General features: G+C 49.8%; 1 protein-coding gene across 1 annotated transcript; it reads right to left on the bottom strand.

The window, feature by feature from the left end:
- Nucleotides 1-359: 359 nt before the first annotated feature.
- LOC135882790 (dimethylaniline monooxygenase [N-oxide-forming] 4-like) lies at nucleotides 360-20589 on the bottom strand. The gene is made up of 8 exons (XM_065409815.1): nucleotides 20458-20589; nucleotides 13618-13797; nucleotides 12909-13071; nucleotides 11408-11553; nucleotides 10152-10351; nucleotides 7188-7540; nucleotides 6690-6762; nucleotides 360-789 (listed from the first exon to the last, which is right to left on the bottom strand). Exons 1-8 carry the CDS (start codon nucleotides 20587-20589, stop codon nucleotides 360-362), a joined length of 1677 nt encoding a protein of 558 aa, XP_065265887.1.
- Nucleotides 20590-21904: the final 1315 nt, after the last annotated feature.

Here is a 21904-nt window from a genome sequence, read left to right as displayed (position 1 = left end):
AATATGTAATCAGTAAACAAGCAGGGTCAATGGTGAAAGACAAATGAAACATCTGACATCTCAATTGTAATAATCTGAGGCATTGATTGAGTTGGTAATCCCTATAGTCTCTGTTGCTCTCTCTGGCTCTGCATTGTCAGGGCTTCCTCAGCCAGCAGTTGACCTCAGGACCAACTTCATATTAGCTGGAGAGTGAGTGTGTGTATTCTCAAAGTGCCAAGGCCAGGGGTGGTTTCCGGTGTCAATCTGATTGGGATGAGCTGGGCTGGAAGAGTCTGAATTTTTTTGGAATTATGAATGGTTCCAGACATTGAAGTTATTGTCTTCTAGCAGCACAGCTTAGAACCTTCACCAGCTACTCAGAGCCCTCCTTTCATAAAGCCCATTTTACGTATGGGAATAGCACCTAATCTTACCCCGGGGAACCACAGCTGAGGGGAATATTTACAAATAAGTAAACCAGCACAAAGGAGTGCAGGAAGGCCAAGAATTGTAAACCAGTGGAAAACCAAAGAGTGATTGGAAGAATCATTGATGACTCGAGTTCTCAGGGGCTTCAGAGCCCGGTGCCACTGGGTCAGGATGGTGTTTCTGGCTCCTACCCATTTTCCTGGTCCAGCCAGGCGATACTGGCAAGGGGTGCATGGGCCAAAGAAAACTTCCAGGGCCAGCTTGGGATCCTTCAGGAACAGCAGCAGCACGTTGGGTTTTACACCAACACATGATGCAATTTCATCCATGTAGCCAATGTAACTCATCTTGATTTTGCTCTCCTTGTTGGAAAGACCCCTTCATTAGGAAATAAAACAAAGAGGTTATTGTATTTCTGTGTAAACCCAAAATGCATGACTGAAACTCCTTCCCATTTCCCTCATTCATACTAAGCTCTGTGCAGAGCAAATGGTCAGATATACAAACCATTGAAGACATGGCTATAAATAACACTGAAAACATAATGCCATCATATACATCAATGTTATGCCCTTCATCTTTGTCATAAACATACAGCTAAGGGTAGCATAAAATCCCTCCTTTACCTGTAAGGGGTTAAGAAGCTCAAATAACCTGGTTGGCATCTGACCAAAAGGACCAATAAGGGAAGAAGATCCTTTCAAATCTGTGGGGGGAGGTTTTTGTTTGTGCTCTCTTTGTTGTTCTCTCCTGGCCAGAGAGGGACCAGGGCAGGAAAAAAAACTCTCCTAAACCCCTACCTGAAATGAGCATCTAAGATTACAAAAATTGTAAGTAAGCAAGGAATGGCGTTAGAGTCTCTTTTGTTTTAGCTTGTGAATTTTCCCTATGCTAAGAGGGAGGTTTATTCCTGTTTTTTGTAACTTTAAAGTTTTGCCTAGAGGGGAATCCTCTGTGTTTTAAATCTTATTACCCTGTAAAATTACCTTCCATCCTGATTTTACAGAGGTGCTTCTTTTACTTTTTTCTTTATAATAATGTTCTGCTTTTAAGAATCCGATTGGTTTTTAGTGTCCTAAAAACCCAAGGGTCTGGTCTGTGCTCACCTTGTTTACCTATTTGGTTGGTATATTATTCTCAAGCCTCCCCAGGAAAGGGAGTAAAGGGGCTTGGGGAGATATTTTGGGGAAACAGGAACTCCAAGTGGTCCTTTTCCTGAATCTTTGTCTAACTCACTTGGTGGTGGCAGCAATACCTTTCAAGGACAAGGAAGAATTTGTGCCTTTGGAAAGTTTTTAACCTAAGCTGCTAGAAATAAGCTTAGGAGGTCTTTCATGTGGGTCCCCACATCTGTACCCCAGAGTTCAGAGTGGGAGGGAACCCTAACAATCTTGGTTCAGTTTTGGCCACCGTGTCTGAAAAAGGGAGCAGCAGAAATAAAAAAGATCCAGAGAAGGGCTATGAAAGTTAAGAGGGTTCCCCTCTGAGGAGAGTTAAAAAGATAAGGGACCATATCCTCCCACCTCTGTCTGCCTGCTTTGATCTGCTCAGGTCATTTGTCACCAGTTCATTAAGAGCTAGACTGAGATCATCTACTCATCTCACAAGAGTTCACCATCAGCCATTAGTTAGGTGATTTTTTTTGTCTCGATCACTAACTTGATCTTAATTTGAACCAGTGCCCATGTAATGAGATCATGAGTAGGTGTGACAGTCACTGGGATTTGGAACACATCCTCACTCTTTCTGCATTAGGCCTTGTTGTCATGATATAAAAAAAAGAGGTGTGTTAGCTCATTGGAGTTAGTGAAGTGCTTGTCTTCATTGCAAAGTTCACTTGAGTTATTACTCGAGTGTTGCTCCTCACTTGAGTCCCATTCATGCAGAAAGTGCGATGATGCTTTTAACTTGAGTTGGTTAGTCCCTATAGACAAACTCACCTTGGTACAACTTGCCATCTGCTAACACAACTACTCTGTGGTGTGGATGCAGGCTAGCTTCCCTCGAATGCCGATAGTCGAGTGCCTTCCCACAATTCCCCCGTGTGTTCAGACAGGACAGACAAGTTCTTCCACAATTCACAGAGCAGCTCAGCTTACTGCAGCACAAAGAATCATGGGATATGTTCCCAGAACTCACTGTGCCATGTATGGGTGTAGCTTCTGCCAGTCTAGGGCTGCAGCAGCACAGGGAGCAGCACAGTGTGGAGACTGAGGCTGCCTTCCTACTGGCTTGTGTTGGAGGGACCAGTCATGGACATGCCGGACTGGCCCCTGTGTGACTTCGGAAATGGAGCACCTGTGTGGGGCAGGGGAGGGGAGGTGGGGGAGGGGGGAAGGGATGTATTCTCTTTGGCTGCATGCAGGAGAAGCCATTTTCTGACTCTCCTGGTCAGAAGCCTGAAGCTGACTCAGAGGCCCCGCACTGTTCCAGGAAGCCTGAACTCCCAGAAGCTGTGGCAACTCTAAGAGCTGGAAGACCACAGAGCCCACAGGCCCATCCTGCACTGGAGGCCGGAAATCAGCCATGGCTTGATTCGCTTGGGACACCAACCAGCCAACTGTGAAATTGCCCACAGCGATGCCAGCCTGCCCCTTGATCTCCAACCACGCTGTGCGAACCACAGAGACTTTGGGAATGGCCATTGTTGTAACACAGGTCAGGGATCCATTTTAGGGCCATTCCGAAGTGTGTCTCCTGTTCTCCTCTCCTTCCTTAATTCCCCCTTTTCCTGTTCCAGGAAATGAATAGTTGTCATTCTTATCTGGGCATAGTTACTACACTAGTTAGCTTATTCCTAGAGGTCCTAGCAGTGTGGCCACCTGTACCCTCAGCCAATAGGTGGAGACACCATTCATCAGGAACCAGATCCCATTGGTCCCAAAGGGGTGTGTGTCAAAGAATTCCCAAGGAGGGAGGAACCGAGCCCTCCACTGCCTCTGGAGATCAGGGGTGCCCCAGAAGGGGGGTTACAATGCCTGAGCACAGAGCCAATGTGGAGACAGCAGCTGGTGGGTTATTTCAGTGTGGCCGCTCTCACTCAAGCCAGGCTAACTTGAAAAGAGTAACTCCAATGCAGATAACTCTGCCGTGAAGACACACTCTAACTTGAGGGGAAATGCTAGTGAGGACAAGGCAGGTTTTAGTTTTCACCTGTGGCAGCAGGTCGAATTAAAGTCTAGGTTTTAAGTATAGCTCAACCTGCTAACTCATGTGAAAACTACAAACTTCCTTATAAGAACATAAAGGCTTTACTAGGTCAGACCAATGGTCCATCTAGCGCAGTATCCTGTCTTCTGACAATGGCCATTGCCAGGTGCTTCAGAGGGAATGAACAGAACAGGCAATCATCGAATGATCCATCCCCTGTCGTCCACTCTCAGCTTCTGGCAGTCAGAGGTTAGGGACACCCAGAGCATGTCTAATAGCCACCGATGGACCTACCATTCAGGAACTTATCTAATTATTTTTTGAATCCTGTTATAGTTTTGGCCTTCACAACATCCCCTGGCAACAAGTTCCACAGGTTGACTGTGCATTGTGTGAAGAAATACTTCCTTTTGTTTGTTTTAAACCTATTAATTTCATTGGATGACCATGGTTCTTGTGTTATGAGAAGGAATAATAACACTTTCTTATCACTTTCTCCACATCAGTTATGATTTTATAGATCTCTATCATATTCCCCCTTAGTCATCTCTTTTCCAAGTTGAAAAGTCCCAATCTTATTAATCTCTCCTCAGATGGAAACTGATCATTTTTGTTGCCCTTCTCTGTACCTTTTCCAATTCTAATATTGTTTTTATCTTCACTAGGGTTTTGCCTTGAGTTAGCTCTTGCTTGAGTTAAGAACACACGGTTTTTTTTGTAGTGAAGACAAAGCCTCAGTCCTTGTGAAGGGGAGACAATTGTTGAGATGATGGGTTTTGAAGGTCATAGATAAAAGTCTACAATGCCCAAGCAAATGGACCTTTAAAGATCATTCTCAGGGTCCTGGATAGTTCCATATTTTATGGTTCTCTCTAAGCCATGGGTGGCGCATGACTCCCGGATTTGGGGAGGCTGGGCCTGAGTGCCGGAAGCTCCCTAGAACTGGGTGGGCTACCGGTGCCCAGACCGTGGCTCCACCTCCTGCTCCGCCCTGAGGCTCGGCCCCACTCAGCATCCTCCGGCCGAGGTCCCACCCACACTCCACCCCCACTCTGCCCTAGGCCCCGCTCCTGCTTGGCCCCCCTTCTCCAAGCCCCTCCCCCCGCCACTCGTGTCTTTCTACCCCCTCCTTCAAGCCCCCCCTTGCCCCACTGCTTGTGCCTCTATCCTCCCACTCCCCTGAGGGTCTCCTTTCCCCGTGCCTCTCTGCCTCTCGGGGGAAAAGAGGCATGAACGGTGGGTGGAGGGGCCATGGGGGTAGGGGAGAAGAGGCACAAAAGGCAGGCAGGAGGGAAGAGGTGGAGGAGGGATGGGAAGAGGAGCAATGTGGACAGGGCCATGGGGTAAGAGTGGGATGTGGGAGTAGGACCTCAGGTGGAGTGTGGGTGGGGCCGTGGCCCGGGCGCCCTTTCGGTCGCAGCGCTCCCAAGGCAGCAGGCTAGCGGCATGCCTCCAGAGGGAGGCGCACCACATCCTGTTTGGGGATGCTTAGCTTCCCCTGGCCTATTATACCTGCTGCCCATGCTTTAAGCCCATGAGAAGAGTTTTGTTGTCATGTCTTCCCTGCCACGTTCTCCCTGAGCTGGATTCAGGGGGAGAGGGAAGCAGTGAGAATTGCAACATAGCCAGAAAAGCACGAGGACCAGAATGGGCATCCTGGAGCTCCAGCATGGTCATGAAAGGAAATTCCCTTGGAACTTAAATGGGGTCAGCTGATGGGATTCCCCCCAGAACTAAGGTGTGGTTACTAGAGAGACACTTTGTATGCAGTGTTATAATTGCCAGAGGATCCCCCTGCAATCCTGGCAGGCATCGTTTTAACAGGCACTAGTGTAGAATGCTGCACACACTGTTCTACCAGCAGCCTCATCAGACAGGCCTGCAATCAGAACTCTTTCAGTTTTATAATCAGTGGTTGACTCTCACTCCTGTTTCTCCTGAACTAGGAAGAAAGGGAATCCAGGCACAGGAAACAGCTGCCATTTCTTTTTAGCCACAAGATGGTGCCACTACTCTAAAGGAAAACATTAACTTCAGGGTTAGAGCCGGATCAAATAAATCCCAAAATGTGCAAAGCTCACCTGGTTTTGTTCTGTTGCAACTCAAGACTTGGTCCAAGTTTGTCAAAAAGTCTGTGATCCCTTTGAGCTCACTCGGATCTGGTTCCCAGTAGAAATGGATCTATTTTGAGTGCTGTTGTGTCAAACTGGTGCCATTTCTGGGTGGTTTTGAATCTGTGTGAAACTCAGTTTCATTCAGTTTCAAAAACTTGGAAGAGGGCATGAATGAAACAAAAGAAATGTTTCAAATGAACTCTTGCGAGTCCAACCCCCCTCTATTCAGGAGCGTTGGTTAATGGCATTCTAGGGTCTTGTTAGCCATAGAAATGCATATGTCTCCTTGCAATCGGAGGCGTCAATGCAGGATGTGTGGAGCTGGTACCAGTAGCAGTCAAGCTGCGGCAGCATGGGCTTCAGCGCAGTCTGTACAAGCCAACCTGGCACCCTGGATACCTACTTGGGAGGCTAACCTGTGCTGCTGCAGCAGATTACAGCTAACACGGTATGTCTACATGTCCTGTAATCAGACCTCGGACTGCAGTGGAGACATAGCCTCTGTTAGAAGAGTTTCCCCTGACTCTCTTCGTCACCTGTTTGGTTCCACAGAAGGAGAATTAAAAGCCAAAACCCAAACAGATGGGGAAAACATTGCAGTAAAAAAGTCTTTCTATTAATCTAGCTAGTGAGTCAGTGGAAGGATGGTCCAGTGGTTAGAGTGTTAGTCTAGAACTTGAGAGACTTGAGTCCCTGCTCCTCTACAGACTTTCCATGTGACTTTGGGCAAGTCACTTGGTTTCTAGGGCCCAGATCCTCAAAGGTATTTAGGCTCCTCACTTCCTGAAAGGTCTAGCTGAGGTGCCTCAGTTTCCCCATCAGTAAAATGGGGATAACAGCATTGCCTTGCCTCACAGCATTGTGGTGAGGATAAATACAGCAACATACTGTGAGGCACTCAGAGTCTCTGGTGACACGGATAGATAGAGGGGCTACTTTCCCCTGTTCAGCAGCGATATTACGGACTGGAGCACCATGCCCTGAATATGGAATAGAATAAGTAGCATTTCGTACTGTTTAATTAGATGCTGCTGCTTCTTGGCAACTTCAGCCATCAGCCTGCTGGCAGGAGGGAGCTGATTCAACCCTGGGAACATAAGAGAAACGAGAGAACATACTAGTGCTTTGCACAGATGATCCCGAAGTCCTCAAACCAGTCAGTCCACTATGAGCTCCTTCACTGATTACATCAGAGGCTGATCTAAGTATTAAAGGCCAAATCCTCAGCTGGTGCAAATCAACACCACTCCACTGAAACAAGCAGAACTAGGTGAGTTTACACAGCTGAGGCTCCAAGTCATATGTTGCAGAGAAGCTAGTGTGTTAATTCTTTGGGGAATTACGCTCTGTCTAGGGTCACGGCTGTGTGACTCACATTCTACTAATGAAAACTGGGGTGGTGGGAGGGGCTAGCTGAGACTGTACACAGGTGGCCAGATCACACGGCCATGGTTACACTGCTATTTTTAGCACACCAGCTAGATCAAAGCTAGCGTGTGTATGTCTGCCTACCTTTAAAGACCCTTGTGGCCCAACGAGCCTGGAGTTCTGTTCCTGCCATGATGGAGCCTGTTAGCTCTATAAGGCCTAGGACAGCCAGCGTCGGCTTCTCCAGAGGGGGTGGGAAGATGTATTTGTAAAGGGCGTACTTGCTTCTGCAGATGTTGCGAACAGACTCTTCAAGGAAGGGAAAAGAGAAAGTGTATCCGGTAGCAAAGACCACCATGTCGATGTTCTCCTCTACGGTCCCATCTTCAAAGACAGCTGAGCTTTCCATAAACTCCTCCACATTTGGTTTTACCACAACAGCACCGCAGAGGATGCAGCTTGGCAGCTCATCATTCACAATTAAGCTTAGGTTTGGACTGGCACATAGAAGGAAGGGAGAGCGAGAGATTGAGTGCAGTGTTTGCTCTGACATGGGGTGTGATAAAGAACCAAAGCAGAGCTGGAATTCTGGCTATACTACAATGAATTGTGAGGTGTGGAAGAGCTAATGGGGGAAGACCAGACATGGAGCACGTAGGTGCTCAGAGGTGAGGTGTGTAGATGGGGAAATGTGGAGGGAGCTTGCCCTGTTCTGTGGATAAGCAGAAGCAGTCAGAACCCAGAGCTGTCTGTCCGGTACCAGCTGGGACTACCATTTGTCGGCTAGATTCTCTCGTGCCCCAAGGTGTACTTCATGTAGAAGAAGACGGAGAACGGTTGGGGCTGGTATAGCTTCCTGATCCTCAAGGCGCTGTGGCATAAGTTAGAGCAGCCTAATTTTGGTCTAATTTATGACAGCTGGGTCTGATCCCTAGGCACCACACTGCAACTGGGCCAGGAGGAACAGAGCTGTGCTCCACCCAACCCCAGGGGTGAAAGTAACTTAAAGGATTTACCGGTACTCCAGAGTCCTTAGGAGGGGGCATGGCCTCTACCAGAAGAGGCGGGGCCTTTAAATCCCCGGGCCCTTTAAATCAGGATTTAAAGGGCCCGGGGCTGGGGCTGTGGTAGCAGCAGCTGGGAGCCCCGGGCCCTTTAAATCACCCCCGGAGCTACCAGCTGCAGAGGCGGCTGGGAGCCCCAGGGGTGATTTAAAGGGCCCAGGGCTCCAGCTGCTGCTACCACAGCGGAGCCCCGGGCACTTTAAATAACCATCGGAGGGGGCCCTGGCTTCTGGCAGAGCTTTAAAGGGCCCAGGGCTCCGCTGCAGTAGCGGCTCCGGCTGCCGCTACCACCCTGGGCCCTTTAAATCATCCCCAGAGCCCTGCTGCCGGAGCCCTGGGATAGCGGCGGCGGTGCTCCGGCGTCAAGTTAAAGGGCCTGGGGCAGTAGCGGTGGCTGAGCCCCTGGCTCTTTAAATCGCCGCCTGAGCCCCGCCGCCACTGCTACCCCATGGCTCCAGCAGGCTCCGGGGACGATTTAAAGGGCCTGGGGCGGTAGAGGCTACCGGAGCCCCGGACCCTTTAAATTGTCCCTGGAGCCCTGCTGCCAGAACCCTGGGGAGGCGGCGGCGGGTCTCCGGCGGCTATTTTAAGGTCTGGGGCAGTAGCGGCTGCCACAGCCCCGGATCCTTTAAATAGCCGCCAGAGCTCCACCGCTGCTACCCCAGGGCTCTGGGGACGATTTAAAGGGCCCGGGGCGGTAGCTGCGGCAGGCGCCCCGGGCCCTTTAAATTGCCACCCGAGCCCCGCCGCTGCTTCCCCAGGGCTCCAGAAGCAGGGCTCTGGTGGCAATTTAAAGGGCCTGGGGCTCCAGCCGCTGCTGGGAGCCCCAGGCCCTTTAAATTGCCGCCAGGGGAAGCCGGTCCGCCCCAGTACAGCGCACCGGCTCTTGCCGGTACACCGCACCAGGGCGTACCGGCTGACTTTCACCTATTCCCAACCCCCAGCCCACCCTGAGTTGTGGGTAGGATGGTCAGTGGAGAAGCTGGGTGTGCTGGCTTCATACCCACTGAGAGTCAGCTGGCCAGGTGTAGTCAGGTTCCAACTTCTTCATGCTGCTCAGGCTGTGCAAAGGAGAATCTAGCCTTACAATGGTGTTTTTCTTGTCAATAGTAATGTTTCTTTGAGTGGAAAGCTGAGCTCATGTCATGTAGGAACTCATGTCATGTAGACAACCAAACAGCAATCAGAACGTAGTGATCCTAAGTTCCTGTCACTGACCTAGGCTGAATTTGAACCAGTCACCTAGATGCTAAAGGGTCTTTGTCAGCCTCCTGAGTAGGGCTGGGCAAATCACTCATTTTTCAGTTTGGAGGTTGAACAGAAAAATTGGGGGGGGGGGAAATTGTTTCAGGTTGAGCTGAAACAAATTTTTTCCCCCCTCAACAAAACAAACCTCATCCCAAAACAGCCCCGAAACATAGTTTTGGATTGAACAAAACGTTTTGTTCAACCTGAAACAATTGTTTTCATTTTGTTTTTAGTTTGGGAGGGTTTAAATGTTTTTTAATGTTCTTTTAAAATTAAATCTACATAAATTCCAAAAGAAAACCACTTTCCAAAAAGTGGAAAAATTTCAATTTGAAATTACCAAAACAAAAACATATTGATTTTTCCAAAAAAATATTTTTTTTCATTTTTTTGTCCTAAACTTTTGTCAAATTTGACCCAAATTAGTGAATAGTTTCAGTTGACCCAAATCTGCATTTTTGCAGTGGAAAAAACTGTTTGCATAAAAAAATTCACCTAGCTCTACTCCTGAGCTATCCAGTCTCCTGCCTTCTGTAGGGTAATATTCTAGGTCCTTAAATTATAGATCCAGTCTGTTACACTGTTCTCCAGAAGGGGCAGCTGTCAATCTTACTGGTAAGGATCGATTCACACAAAAGTATGACATGGAAACAAACGTGAAAAATTGCCACCATTGGCAGATAGATGTTAATCCCTAAACTGGAACTGCCTATGAGCAAGGCAACGTAGGGCTTTGCTAATCTGTAACTATTCCCCAAATTAAACGGGAGATTTACACAGAAAACAAAGAACGCACCTTTTCTGAGGAATCAAGCCATAATTTGCATGGTCAAACCATGTATTGAACTTCTTCAGTCTTAGCCGTCTCATGAGGGCTGATGGGAGGAAGTTTTCGAGACAGTTGTGAAAGCGAGTGGTGAGCATCATGTCAAGAGGGAAGCCATGGTCTGAAATACGACTAATCACCCACGTGCCACTTCTGGTGCTGAGAAACACCTGGAAAATAATTGAGGCCTGAAAAATTTATTGCCTGGGAATCTGGGTTCCTTTTTTTGTTCACTGTCAAATCATATCTTGCATGTTTGCTAGGAGGCCTTCAGCGTGGAAGGGTAGAGAGCTAACCAGAATATCCCAAGATAAGGAGGTTGGGGCAAGGAACCAGGATCCAGATGAACAAGTCAGTTCACAGTGTCTCTCTCTGACTCCTAGTGGCTGCAAAACCACCAATTTATCTGCTGAACTGACTTGCAAAACAGTCCAGGAAATTGAAATGTATCTTTTTATAGCTCTTGATCTGAACCTCTGTGTACTTGGCAATGCCTAATCTCGGTATGTCCTCGGCTACTAGTTTGTTCATGCCATTCTAATATCGTCTGGCATCCTTCCTGAGGCACTTTCCATGGGCAGTAATTAGGGTTTTTGAAGACCTCAGGATACTAGCTATGTTTCCTGACTTGGGGGATAGGTGGGAGAATAGTCCCAGGTCCTGCTCATGAGTGCAGGACTATCAGTGAAACCTTTTCAACATCCCGCTTTCCATTTCTTTCAAAGAAGACTCCTTGGCAGCCTACACAAAGGATTCTGGGGCACATCTAGGACCTGAAGGTGCCAGGTTGCATGTGGCTGATCTGGAAACAGCAAAGCTACTTTGGAGATGGAACTGGGTAGGTGGAGACCAGTGTGAGATGGGACAAAAACGGATGATGGAATTAAAGGAAGAAAACTGGCAGGGAGGGGATGGTTGGTGGTAACAGGAACAGGTGCTTTCTGTCCAGGAACCTCTGATTTACTTAGAATTCTTTGCCAATTACATACGTTCCGCTTTCAAAAGGGTGGCATGTGTACTTGGGGCAATTCACTATACAAGTAGTAACAGTAGATATTGTAGTTATAGTGTTGAGAAAGAAAACACGATCAGCATGGCTGGTGCTCCCCAGGATTTGATCTGCCTTTGCTTGTGGTCCGTTGGACTATTATTATAGCCACCCCAAAGCGACGCTGTGTGCATGAGAAACTCAGACTTCAAATCTCTACACCATCCCAGAGCTGTACCTGAGCAGCCACCCGACTGATCTCCACGGCGATATCTCCTCCAGAATTCCCAACACCGAGCACAAGGACTCTCTTCCCTTGGAAACTGGCAGAGTCTTTGTATTCCCAGCTGTGGAGGTACTGGCCTCTAAAGCGATTTTCTATACCTGTGAAAAAAGCAGGGAGCATCTCCTGCCATTAGATAAATGTGCTTGTTCCATTGAGACAGTTCTGTCTGGACAGCATTGTTTTTGACCCTTAATCCCTGTTGAATTACTTTAGTCTTCCCACTTCAAGTGCACTTCAGATCAATAGGAGTCTTGACTTCACTGGGTGATGTGTGGAGCCCTGAGTACTCTGAGAGGATCCAATATCCTATCCTCTGGGCCCATTGGTTTTTATTCCTATGCCAAGACAATGCCACCTTTTTAAATCTGGAGTTGCTAATACGTTGACATCAATGTTTCATTTTCCTCATGCTCCTCTAGTGTGGAGTAGGTTCAACTCAGGCCTGGGGGTTTGCAGAGATCATGGAATATATACAAATAATAACAATGAATTGTCTTAGCTTACATATTAGTAGCAGAGGGGTAGCCGTGTTAGTCTGTATCCACAAAAAAAATGAGGAGTCCGGTGGCACCTTAAAGACTAACAGATTTATTTGGGCATAGGCTTTCATGGGTAAAAAACCTCACTTCTTCAGATGGAAGTAGGTTTTTTTACCCACGAAAGCCTATGCCCAAATAAATTTGTTAGTCTTTAAGGTGCCACCGGACTCCTCATTGTTTTTCTTATATATTAGTGCTTTCCATCATCATCCTTCAGAATATTTTGCAAATTCTGTGCTAGGTCCTCAGCTGATATAAATCATCATAGCTCCATTGACTTCAATAGCTACACCAATTTACACCAGCTGAGGATTTGGCCCTCTAGATTTTCATCTTGTCATGAGAGAAGGTGCGGCCAATTGCCTGTTCTTTTAGGGGGCTATGAAATCTCCCCCCCCATGGATACTAAGGGTGGGGCTTCCCAAAGTGAGGCATGGCAGAAAACTCACGGAAAATGGGTCAGACTGATTTTCTCCTTAGTTGCAAAGCTATACGCTTTCTCCCTGTAGATCTGGGAAGTTGCGTATTAGCTCTACTCTGCTATGTCATACCGGTGACCCCTCAGGCAGTCAGTTTCAGTTTGTGCTTTACCTGCATCACATTAAACCACCCTCACAGCTGGGGCTAATTAATAACCTCATTGGCAGCCTCATTAGGGAGGCAAGGGCTGAAAGGACATTAGGAATAAAATACCCTCTTACTACAGAGACCATCTCTTCTAGGCAGATCAGAAGGACACAGGCAGGGCACTGTAGGGAAGCACACAGGGAGCCGTATTCCAGTCCATATGTGAATTCACCTTATTCACTAATGCTGGAATTCATCCCGCCACAGACGGCTTCGCCAGGGCTGAATTTCACCCCACACGCCGTGCGGCTTTCTGTAATACGTTCAGCCGTAAATGCAGGACTTACCAGGGAAAGAATCCAGTGGTAAATGGGGCTCTGCATAATGGCCACTGCAAACCATAACAGCGTCAAAAACGGCCGACTCAACCGTCCCATCAGTCTCAGTGAAAACATCCCACTGGCCAGTGGTGGAGAAATCTGGGCATTTCCTTACACTGTGAACTGTGGTCTTACAGGAAACCACATGAAAATCAAAACATCATTATGGATTGTTCTTTTCGGTAAATCGGTTCCGTGTGTGAATGGTTAGACCCAGATCCCCGAAGATACTTCGGTTCCTAAATCCCACTGGGAGTTATGAACTCCACTGGGAGTTAGGCATCTACAGACCTTTGAGGATCTGGGCCTCAGTGCTTGGGTAAACCTGGAGATACAGACATTTCTTTCTTCTGTAAGTATGCAAGACCCCTGCTCCAACCCCTTTGCACCAAGACAGTAATGCTAAGTAGCTGAAAAGGGTAGCTGAGGGGTGTGACCTGTCACCAGCCACCATATATTAGGGCAGCCTTGAGTCTCCTTTCACTAGCAGTGGGGGTCAGACTGCCAGCCTGGCTAACTCCAGTATTGGGAGAGCACAAAGGTCACATTAAATGTTAAGCCGTCTTTGTCCCCACACCTCTTTGGGTCCTGCACCAAACGTAGCTTGGCCAGACCTGAAGGCCTGGCGTGTCAACTGCAGCGCCGCACACACACAAACCTTTGACTCCCCCCTTACCTCGAAGCGTATGTATCTGAGAAGGCTGAAGTGCTCAGCGTACATTCTGAAATACTCCAGGAGTCTGGAGTGGTTCATGTAGTTGGGGAAATCCTCTGGGAAGGGGAAGTCGCTGAAACACATCATCTCCTTGGAGGTGTTGGTTATCACCGATCTGTAGACACTGATCCTCCCAGCTTCCTGTGTCAAATGCAAAACATGCAACCATGTTTTCAAAAAATGACTGACCGAGAGGGATTTACTTGACTTGGTTCATCAAAGCAGGGTTAAACAGCCCACTGGTACACAGAACAGACACATGGGTTCCATGCCACCACCTCAGGACTTGTCTACACTGGGAAGTTATTCCAGAATAAGGTAAATTTAAAGGGCTATAGCTGTTCTGGAATAACTCTCTATGTGGACACTCTTATTTTGGAAGAAGAGTGCCTTTCCTGGTTTAGCTTAATCCACTTCCAAAGTGGATTCAGATAACACAGAAAAAAAACAACCCAACAACAAAAACAAACCAGACATGCTTATTCCAGAGTAAGTGTGTCCACATGGGGAGCTATTCCAGAATGTATTGTGACAAAGTTCCTCCTCTATCTTGGTGGGTCCTGCGCTTATTGGCGGATTTTCTTGACTCAGAGATTCACCACGTGGGTTGGGGAACAGCCCAGAGACCTTCCCCTCTGGAAGAACCCACTGTCCAGGTCAATTGGGAGGTTTGGGGGGAACCCGGGCCCGCCCTCTATTCCGGGTTCCAGCCCAGGGCCCTGTGGACTGCAGCTGTCTATAGTGCCTCCTGTAACAGCTGCATGACAGCTACAACTCCCTGGGCTACTTCCCCATGGCCTCCTCCAAACACCTTCCTTATTCTCACCACAGGGCCTTCCTCCTGGTGTCTGATAACGCTTGGTCTCCTCAGTCCTCCAGCAGCACACCCTCTCACTCTCACTCTCACTCTCAGCTCCTTGCGCCTCTTGCTCCCAGCTCCTCACACTCGCACCACAAACTGAAGTGAGCTCCTAATCAGGTGCCCTGATTAGCCTGCCTTAATTGATTCTAGCAGCTTCTTCTTAATTGGCTCCAGGTGTCCTAATTAGCCTGCCTGCCTTAACTGGTTTTAGCAGGTTCCTGATTACTCTAGTGCAGCCCCTGCTCTGGTCACTCAGGGAACAGAAAACTACTCATTCAGTGACCAATATATTTGCCCTCTACCAGACTCCTGTACCCCACTGGTCTGGGTCTGTCACATATCCCTCCCCCCTGCTCAACGCCAAGGAGTTGGGCAGCTTGGGACGCCAGACAGTGCACACGTGACAAGCCATCGGCGTTGCCATGACGGCTCCCTGCTCTGTGTTGCACACGGAACTGGAAAGGTTGGAGGGATAAGAACCATCTGGTCACCCTTGTGTTCTTCTCCTTGTTCCGCTGCATCCATTGAAGAGGGGCATGGTCGGTCACGAGGATAAATCTGCGCCCGAGCAGATAGTAGCGCAATGTTTCCATGGCCTATTTTACAGCGAGGCATTCTCTCTCCACCACTGCATAGTTTTGTTCCCTTGGAAGGAGTTTCTGACTGAGGTATAGAATTGGGTGTTCCTCCTCCCCGACCATCTGTGATAGAACGTCCCCCAACCCTACTTCCGATGCATCCGTCTGCAGGATAAACTCATTGGTGAAATCAGGGGCTATCAGTACGGGGTTACTGCAGAGGGCAGTCCGTACGTCTGTGAATGCTTCCTCTGCTGCGTCAGACCATCTCACCAGATCAGGTCCACGGGCTTTCACTAGGTCTGTCAGGGGGCTTGCCCTTGTGGCAAAGTGGGGGATAAATCGTCGGTAATACCCCACCACACCTAGGAACGCCTGGACTGGTTTCTTGCGACTTGGTCGGGGCCAATTTTGGATGGCCTCTAACTTGTTCACTTGGGGTTTTACCAGACCTTTTCCCACAATGTAGCCAAGATATTTGGCCTCTGTAAACCCTACAGCGCCCTTGGCAGGGTTTGCTGGAAGGCCAGCTCGCCTGAAGGTATCGAGGACTGCCTCCACCTTCTCCAGGTGGGTTTCCCAGTCTGGGGTATGAATGACCACATCGTCCAAGTAGGCAGCAGCATAACTGTTATGCGGGCGTAATAGCTTGTCCATGAGGCGCTGGAAGGTAGCTGGGGCCCTATGTAGTCCAAAAGGGAGGACAGTATATTGAAAAAGACTCTGGTGTAGAGAACGCAGTCTTTTCCTTTGCGTCTTCTGCAAGGGGAATCTGCCAGTACCCCTTTGTCAAGTCTAGGGTAGTCAAGTACCGGGCATTACTCAGACGGTCCACTAGCTCATCTATGCGAGGTATGGGGTACGCGTCGAACTGGGATACTTCGTTTAGTCACCGGAAGTCGTTGCAAAATCTTGTGGTGCCATCAGGTTTGGGCACCAGCACGATTGGGCTGGACCACTGACTGTGGGATTCTTCGATGATCCCCAACTCCAGCATTTTTTTTACTTCTGCTTTTATTTCCTCCCTTTTTGCCACTGGCACCCGATAGGGCCTCATTGTTACTCTGGCCCCAGGGTTCGTGACGATGTGGTGATATGTCTCGGTTGTTCGACCCGGTTTTGTCGAGAACACATCTTGGTTCCGGAAGATCATCTCAGACACCTCATTCTTCTGGTCTGGTGTTAAATCGGGAGACACTCTCACCTGTTTGGAAGGCTTGTTTTCCTGGGTTAGGTCTTTTTGGACCGTTGTGCATGCCTCTTGTGCATGCCAGGGTTTCAAAAGGTTAACGTGATAAATCTGTTCTTGTTTTCTGCGTCCTGGCTGCCGCACCTTGTAGGTTATTTCCCCCATGGGTTCAACCACCTCATAGGGCCCCTGCCATTGGGCCAGAAGCTTGCTTTCTGCCGTGGGTACCAACACCATAACCCGATCCCCTGGTTGGAACTGTCACACTTTTGCCTGGCGATTGTAATGGGTTCGCTGGGCCTCCTGTGCCTTCTCCAAATGTTCCCGTACAATAGGGGTAACCCGGGCTATCCGGTCTCGCATCTGCATTACATGCTTTATTATATTTCTCCCCTCATTGGGTTCCTCTTCCCAGATCTCTTTGGCGATATCTAGTATGCCACGGGGGTGACGCCCATATAATAACTCGAAGGGGGAAAACCCAGTTGAGGCCTGAGGTACCTCCCGGATAGCGAACATAAGGTAGGGTAGTAGGGTGTCCCAATCCTTCCCGTCCCGACTTACCACCTTCCTTATCATAGCCTTGAGGGTTTGGTTAAACCTTTCTACCAACCCATCAGTCTGCGGATGGTAGACCGAAGTTCTCAGGGTATGTATATGGAGCAGTGTACAGAGGTCCTTCATTAGCTTCGACATAAATGGGGTTCCTTGGTCGGTTAATATCTCCTTCGGTAGCCCCATTCGGGCAAAGATCCCCACCAGCTCTTTGGCTATAGTTTTAGAGGCCGTGTTCCGCAGTGGGACGGCTTCTGGGTAGCATAGTCCAAAACAACAAGTATATATTGGTGGCCCTGAGCCGTCTTCTCCAGGGGTCCCACTAGGTCCATGGCTATTCGCTCGAAGGGGACCTCTATGATGGGAAGGGGTACTAAAGGTGCCCTCAAGTGGGGACGGGGACTGTGCAGCTGACACTCCGGGCAGGAGGCACAGTACCTCCGCACTTCTTCATGTACTCCGGGCCAGAAGAACCGTCGTAGGACTCGTGCCAGGGTCTTCTCTACCCCCAAATGCCCCCCAAAAAGATGACTATGAGCAAGACTTAATACAGCGTTCTGGCATTTTTGAGGTACTAGGATCTGCTGTACCTTCTGCCTCTGTACTGGTGCAACCCGGTATAAGAGATCCTTCTTCATTATGAAGTAGGGTCCTGGTCCCTGGGTTTTCCCTTCCACGGGGACCCCATCTATTTCAGTCACCTCCTTCCTAATGTTGTCATATCTTGGGTCTTCTGCCTGGTCCCATCCAAAATTTCCTCTCCCGGGGCTAATCTGCCCAAGATCTAGGGACCCAGTCTCTGTTGCCTCTACTGGTTCAGAAGCATTAGAGTGGGGGTCAGACTCAGGTGCTTCTCCCTCCTGCGTGGCCTCCTTTTCAGCTGCACGGGTCCACCTACCTACAAGAGCGACCCTCTGGCTTTGGGTCAGTATTCGGGTTCCCAAGGCCTTAGCTGCCCTTCTTTCCCTTTTTGTCTTTCTACCCTGTCTGGGAGTGAAGAACAAATCTGGGGATATTTCAGAGAAGATTGGGGGTTGACAGTCTGCTGTGGATGCCTCACCAATTTTAGGGTCCCCATCTTTCTCCAATCCCCCTACTGGGAGTAAGTTTACAAACCCTGGGAAGTCCCTCCCTATGAGCACCGGGTATGGGAGTTTAGGGACTACACCTGCTGCTACCTCAGTAGTGTTCCCTTGGATCTCAATTTTTACTGGGATGGTGGGGTAGTAACTAACTGTCCCATGGACACATGTTATCCCCGTACGTTTAGCCTGCAGCAGCTGACTACGCTTCACGAGCTTCCCTGAGATAAGCGTGATAGCACTCCCCGAATCAACTAGTGCCGTGGTCCCTACCCCATTTAGTTTCACTGGTCTGGTATACATATGTGGGGTTAGTGAGACCCCCACAAGGTGGATTAGGGAGCATGGATCTGCCCAGTTCCCCAGGTTACACTGCATAGGCTCCTCAGCATTGGGACACTGTGCAGCTATGTGTCCCCACTCCCCGCAGGCATAACATCTGTATGGAGCCCTAGGCGTTCCCCGGTCTCTTGGTTTGGGCAGTCTAACATCACGATCCTTTTCTCCCTCAGTGCTCCAACTCTTTGTGGCCTCTGATGGGCCTTCAGCCTCTCTCTTTTTCCACCTGGGCCCTCCTGGTGGCCCAGTCACCCGAACTTTAGGGCTTGGTGCTGCTAGTTTAACCCGGGGTGCCTCTTCCTTAATTGGTCGGGTCAGCTCCCTCGCTGTCCTTCGCCTCTCTACCAGGACGACAACCTCGTCATAGATGGAGGGCTCGTTCTGGCTTACCCAGGCATGAAGGTCTGGTGGTAGTCCCCTCATGTATCGGTCGATGACCAGAACCGCTAGTATCTCTTCCGGACTCCGGGACTCTGTTTGCAACCACTTTCGTGCAAGATGGATGAGGTCATACAATTGGGACCGCGGGGTTTTGTCTTCCTGGTACCTCCAACCGTGATACTGCTGGGCCCGCACTGCTGTCGTTACCCCAGATCTGGCCAGGATCTCTGCTTTCAGCTGGGGGTAGTCTGCCGCAGCCTCTTCAGGCAGATCATGGTAGGCCTTCTGGGCCTCCCCACATAGGAATGGGGCAAGGATGCCAGACCACTGATCTCGAGGCCAGGCCTCCCGTAGGGCTGTCCTCTCAAAGGCCAGAAGATATGCCTCTACATCATCCTCCCGTGTCATTTTCTGCAGCCAATGGCTGGCCCGTATGAGCCGCGTCCCATCATGGCCGCGATTCAGCTCTGTAAGGGACTTTACCTGGTTTACCAGTTCCCGCAACATAGCTCGGTCTTGAGCAGCCTGGTCCATCAGCAGGTGATTAGTCTCTTGCTGCAGCCGCTCTGCCTCCTGTTGGGCGGCTGCCTGGACATGGGTAGCCTCCTGCTGGGTCGCCGTAGCTTGTATCAGTGCCCGCACTACGTCATCCATTGTGGTGAAAAAAAATAAACCCTCTCCCTTTTTTTTTTTTTTTTTTAAATCACCCTCCTTCTTCCGCCACGCTGCGCACCCCAAGATCCCACCCCTGACACCAGTGTGACAAAGTTCCTCCTCTATCTTGGTGGGTCCTGCGCTTATTGGCGGATTTTCTTGCCTCAGAGATTCACCATGTGGGTTGGGGAACAGCCCAGAGACCTTCCCCTCTGGAAGAACCCACAGTCCAGGTCAATTGGGAGGTTTGGGGGGAACCCGGGCCCGCCCTCTACTCCGGGTTCCAGCCCAGGGCCCTGTGGACTGCAGCTGTCTATAGTGCCTCCTGTAACAGCTGTATGACAGCTACAACTCCCTGGGCTACTTCCCCATGGCCTCCTCCAAACACCTTCCTTATTCTCACCACAGGACCTTCCTCCTGGTGTCTGATAACGCTTGGTCTCCTCAGTCCTCCAGCAGCACACCCTCTCACTCTCGGCTCCTTGCGCCTCTTGCTCCCAGCTCCTCACACTCGCACCACAAACTGAAGTGAGCTCCTTTTAAAACCCAGGTGCCCTGATTAGCCTGTCTTAATTGATTCTAGCAGCTTCTTCTTAATTGGCTCCAGGTGTCCTAATTAGCCTGCCTGCCTTAACTGGTTCTAGCAGGTTCCTGATTACTCTAGTGCAGCCCCTGCTCTGGTCACTCAGGGAACAGAAAACTACTCATCCAGCGACCAATATATTTGCCCTCTACCAGACTCCTGTACCCCACTGGTCTGGGTCTGTCACAGTATTTTTTCTGCAGTAGCTACTCTGGTCAATTTCCCCATGTAGACAAGCCCTCAATCTCCTCATATCCCTGTCTCTATAATGGTGTTATTGAGGGACTGGATACACCTGATTTCCAGACTCTGGCGCATTGCTTCAATGTAAGTACTGACTTTACTGGGGAAGAGTAGATACGTGTATGCCAGAGACTATGGCTCATGTCGTTCCATCTCCTTATCCCCGTGAAGTCAGAAAGGAAAGCCCAAGTCTAGTCTGAAAATGTGCCTAGGTCCATGGGTACAGTCTCTTCCTTGGCTGCGAATGTAAACTATGGTAATATTCATAGCAACACATAGCCTGGTCCAAAATAAACACCTTGTTAAAAGTCACTGGATAAGGAAATCCCACTCACTGTGAACCTCCAGAGGCCCCCGATGTCATGACTTTGCTCAAAGCATGTGGGCTCCAGCCCCTCATCCAGACAGCACTTGATGGAGGCCAGTCCACTGGCCCCAGCTCCAATGATTGCCACCCTCTGGACCATGCTTTCCTGTATCAGGAGAGAGTCAAGTTGGTGTCACAGTTGCTCTCTGGAACTCCTTCAATGCCTCGCACTGTAAGAGCTTAAACTGGAGTATGGCAGGGAAATAAATGATGAAGTAGTTGTAATTTCTGCAGCCCAGTAAAGGACAAAGGTTAATACGTATGTTAAAATTTGTATTGCTGGGCTGCTGCAATAACAGGGGTTTTTCAGGGCAGGAAGTAGGGCCGGCCTTAGGGAAAATGGCACCCTGGGTGAACTTGTATTTTGGTGTTCCTGGCCCCCATGGGCATGGTGCTCCGCCCCATTGCCCCATGCCCCTGTGGGCGCCTCACCCCCCTGACTCTCACAGGCTCCCCACCCCCCAAACACCCGCTGCCTCCCTCAGTGCTTTATTTGTATTGAAAGAGGTGCCGGGACTCAGCCCCAGCAAGCCCCTGCACAAATTAAGAACTGGCTGGGCGGCTGAAGAGTGGTGGCTGCTGGCTGGGCGCCTAGCTCTGAAGGCAGTGCCACTGTCAGCAGCAGCGGAGAAATAAGGGTGGCATGGTATATGGTGTACTGCCACCCTTACTTTGTGCTGCACTGTTCCTTCTGTACCCCTAACCCCTTCGCCCCCCCCCCCGCCGTGCCCCTAACCCCTGCGCCCATGTGGGGAAACCGACCTGGATGCACAGAGCGGCTGGCATTGCTGCTCGCTCCCCCCTCAAATGCTGCTCCTCTGTGTCCCCCTAAGGGGCTGTGAGCGAGGAGCAGCGTCAGGGCTCTCTGAATACAGGCTACTTTCCCCACCGGGGCTGCGTAAGGGGAGGGCAGCAGCTCCCGATGCTCGCTTTACAGCACATTCCAGGTGGGGAAGTGACCTGGATGCATGGAGTGCTTGATGTTGCTCTTCACTCTCCCCCTCTTCACAGACCCCTAGGAAGGGGCATGGAGCAATCTGTGGAGTGGGGAGAGCAGTATCTGTGTCACCACTCGTCCCCCTTCCCCATTTCGCGGGGCGGAAGCAGGGAGAAATCTGGGCACCCCCCACATGCGTCGCCTTCGCGAGTTTGTGGCGCTCCCCTGCCAGCCAGCAGTGTGTGCCTCTGTACTGCTGCATGGCATCCCCCTGACCACGGCGCCGTGGGCCCAGGTGGCCCACCCCTAAGGCCAGCCCTGGCAGGGAGAATGTCTTTAGGATTAAGGGCAATGCCCATCTGTGACCAACAACTGTGGTTATCTTAACATCCCTGCTTTTCAGCAGCACCAGGCACTGGTGTCTTTTAAACCCTTGCCAAAATGTTCAAGTCTGGCTTGCCTGAAGTCAGTCTCTTGA

Source organism: Emys orbicularis, chromosome 8, assembly GCF_028017835.1.
Source record: "Emys orbicularis isolate rEmyOrb1 chromosome 8, rEmyOrb1.hap1, whole genome shotgun sequence".
NCBI lineage: Eukaryota > Metazoa > Chordata > Testudines > Emydidae > Emys > Emys orbicularis.
This window is presented reverse-complemented; position numbering and strand designations above follow the sequence as displayed.